This window comes from Aplysia californica, unplaced genomic scaffold, assembly GCF_000002075.1.
Source record: "Aplysia californica isolate F4 #8 unplaced genomic scaffold, AplCal3.0 scaffold00220, whole genome shotgun sequence".
In the NCBI taxonomy this organism is placed as follows: Eukaryota; Metazoa; Mollusca; class Gastropoda; order Aplysiida; family Aplysiidae; genus Aplysia; species Aplysia californica.
The window spans coordinates 987312-989439 of NW_004797490.1; the positions used below are offsets into that span (position 1 = coordinate 987312).

Here is a 2128-nt window from a genome sequence, read left to right on the forward strand (position 1 = left end):
ACACACACACACACACACACACACACACACACGCACACACACACGAGCGCGCGCGCTCACACAAATACACGCTCACGCGCACACACACACACATACACGTACACACATATTAACACACAAACACACACAAACATGTATACACTAAAACACACACACAAGCACACACGTCCACACAAAACACATAACAATAGGTTTGAAAGAAGAGACAGACGTAATTCAATAAAAGCTCATGTTCTGTTCTCAGATACGTATATCAAGTACATGCGAAAAAACGCTGACGACGACAGTCTGCCTTGCCTTCCCAACCGGCTGTGTTGCGCACAAGTCCTGCGTCAAGTGCTGATGCAACAGGAGCGCCAATACGTCAGTGACCTGCTGCACGGGAAGCTGGCAGGCAGACGAACCTCGCTTCCCGCCACCACTACGTCAGAACGGTCTTCCGCCGCCGCCGTGGCCACCACCACCACCACCCGCAGACAATCCCTACAAGTGAATACTACGACGACGTCAAACTGGTCATCAACTATCGACCGTAAGCGATCGCAAGTGGACGCCTTTACGCCAAACTTTCAGAGGAAACTGCTGCTAGGGCGTCACTCGCAGTCGCTCTGTCACGTGCCCCAACAACACAAAGCGCGGTATCTGCAACGCCCTAAGGAAACGAACCGCGACTACCGCGCTCGGGTCTTTAGTAGCAACACTTCACTTCTAGGAAGTAATCTCCCGGATGTGATCGCGGAGGACTGTAGTAATGACGCTCGCGAGGATTCATATTCAAAAGTTCGGCCTGCCGCCTTGCCCATGGCTCGGGAATCAGGACAGCTCTCCTGTGGGGAGGAATCTCACGAGGAAGAAGAAGCTCATAACCACACTTTCCAAGATGACGATTACTACGGTGACTCTGACCGCGCGGAAAATTGGATGAATAACTGCCGACAAGAGTCATCCTCGGGGAGACAACACTCCAATGCCCTGTACCTCCAGAATCTAGAAATTTACTAAATGTACAATGGCTTGTCAAAATGAGACTTCAGTCGTTGAGAATAAAGTTCACAAAGGAGAGATAAATCCCAAACTCACAATTGACTTTCAATAACTAGGCTAAGGAAAACTTGACGGACGAGATAAAGACCTCTCTAAAAATATTTTGATACATATGTATATTTCTCGGGTTGCAAATGGAATTTTGTTAATAAGCACAATAATGAAAAAAAAATTAAATCATAGCGGAGAAATGTAACGTTTGAGGTAAATTCAAAGTGAACATGCGACCAACTTTTCAACTATTAAAGTTTCATTTTGTCAAGTTGTACGACATGTGAAAGTGGAAGCGTAGAATAAGCTTTCCGGGCGTATATCCAGTGTCTTTCATCAACTACCCTGAACAGGTTAACCAAAATTGATATGAATGAATGTAGCATAATTTCTTTCTTTGATTTTATGAGTTCTAAGTTTTAGTGTTTTGATATTACTTTGTTTTTCATTTTCAGCGTAAAACTAATAATACAATCATCGTGAATTCCTTTGAAAAGCGACATGCATTCAAGAGATCAAATGTGGCGCTTATTGTGTAGTTTGAACTGAAGCTTTTACAGCCTCGTCTTGATTTTATAATTCCCACGGCAGCAAAACATTTTTGCACAAATCTTTTAGTTTTTAGCTTTACCTTTTCAACTCATTTACACCACATAACATCCTTTTTCTTTTAAAAGTAAAGGCACTCGCCATAATCCATCTCAGCATCAGTGTACTGAGAGATGAGAGCAGACGTTTGCAATATATTATATATGGACAGAAGTTTCATCCTTTCTTGAAACGCCACATTGCTCTTACAGAAACATTTTAATTTTTTTCTACTGCGATTTATGCAATGACTGTTTACTTTTAGACCACTTTTGAATGTCTATTTATACTAATGATTAGTAAGTTCCCAAAAATAACCACCAAAATTTAAAAAAAAAAAAATTACAAAAGCAAAAACAAACACCAAAAAAATTTGAAAAAAATGTCTGTCATATATATATATTATAATGTGTGTGTACAGCTGCGTACATTTTTGAGAGAACAAGTGTTTCGTGAATGTTTCGATGTGTTTTCGTGTCGCAATAAAGTGTTCAAACTAAATATA

The 2128-nt window shown here is 41.1% G+C and overlaps 1 protein-coding gene across 1 annotated transcript in view; it reads left to right on the top strand.

The window, feature by feature from the left end:
* Nucleotides 1–2128, top strand: part of LOC101858784 — a gene marked incomplete at its 5' end in the record, with an annotated part of 5628 nt that extends 3500 nt beyond the window's left edge. Inside the window, 1 exon segment of the mRNA XM_005099632.2 lies at nt 245–2128. Coding sequence (XP_005099689.1) covers nt 245–1002 — 758 coding nt within the window. The 3' untranslated portion in view covers nt 1003–2128.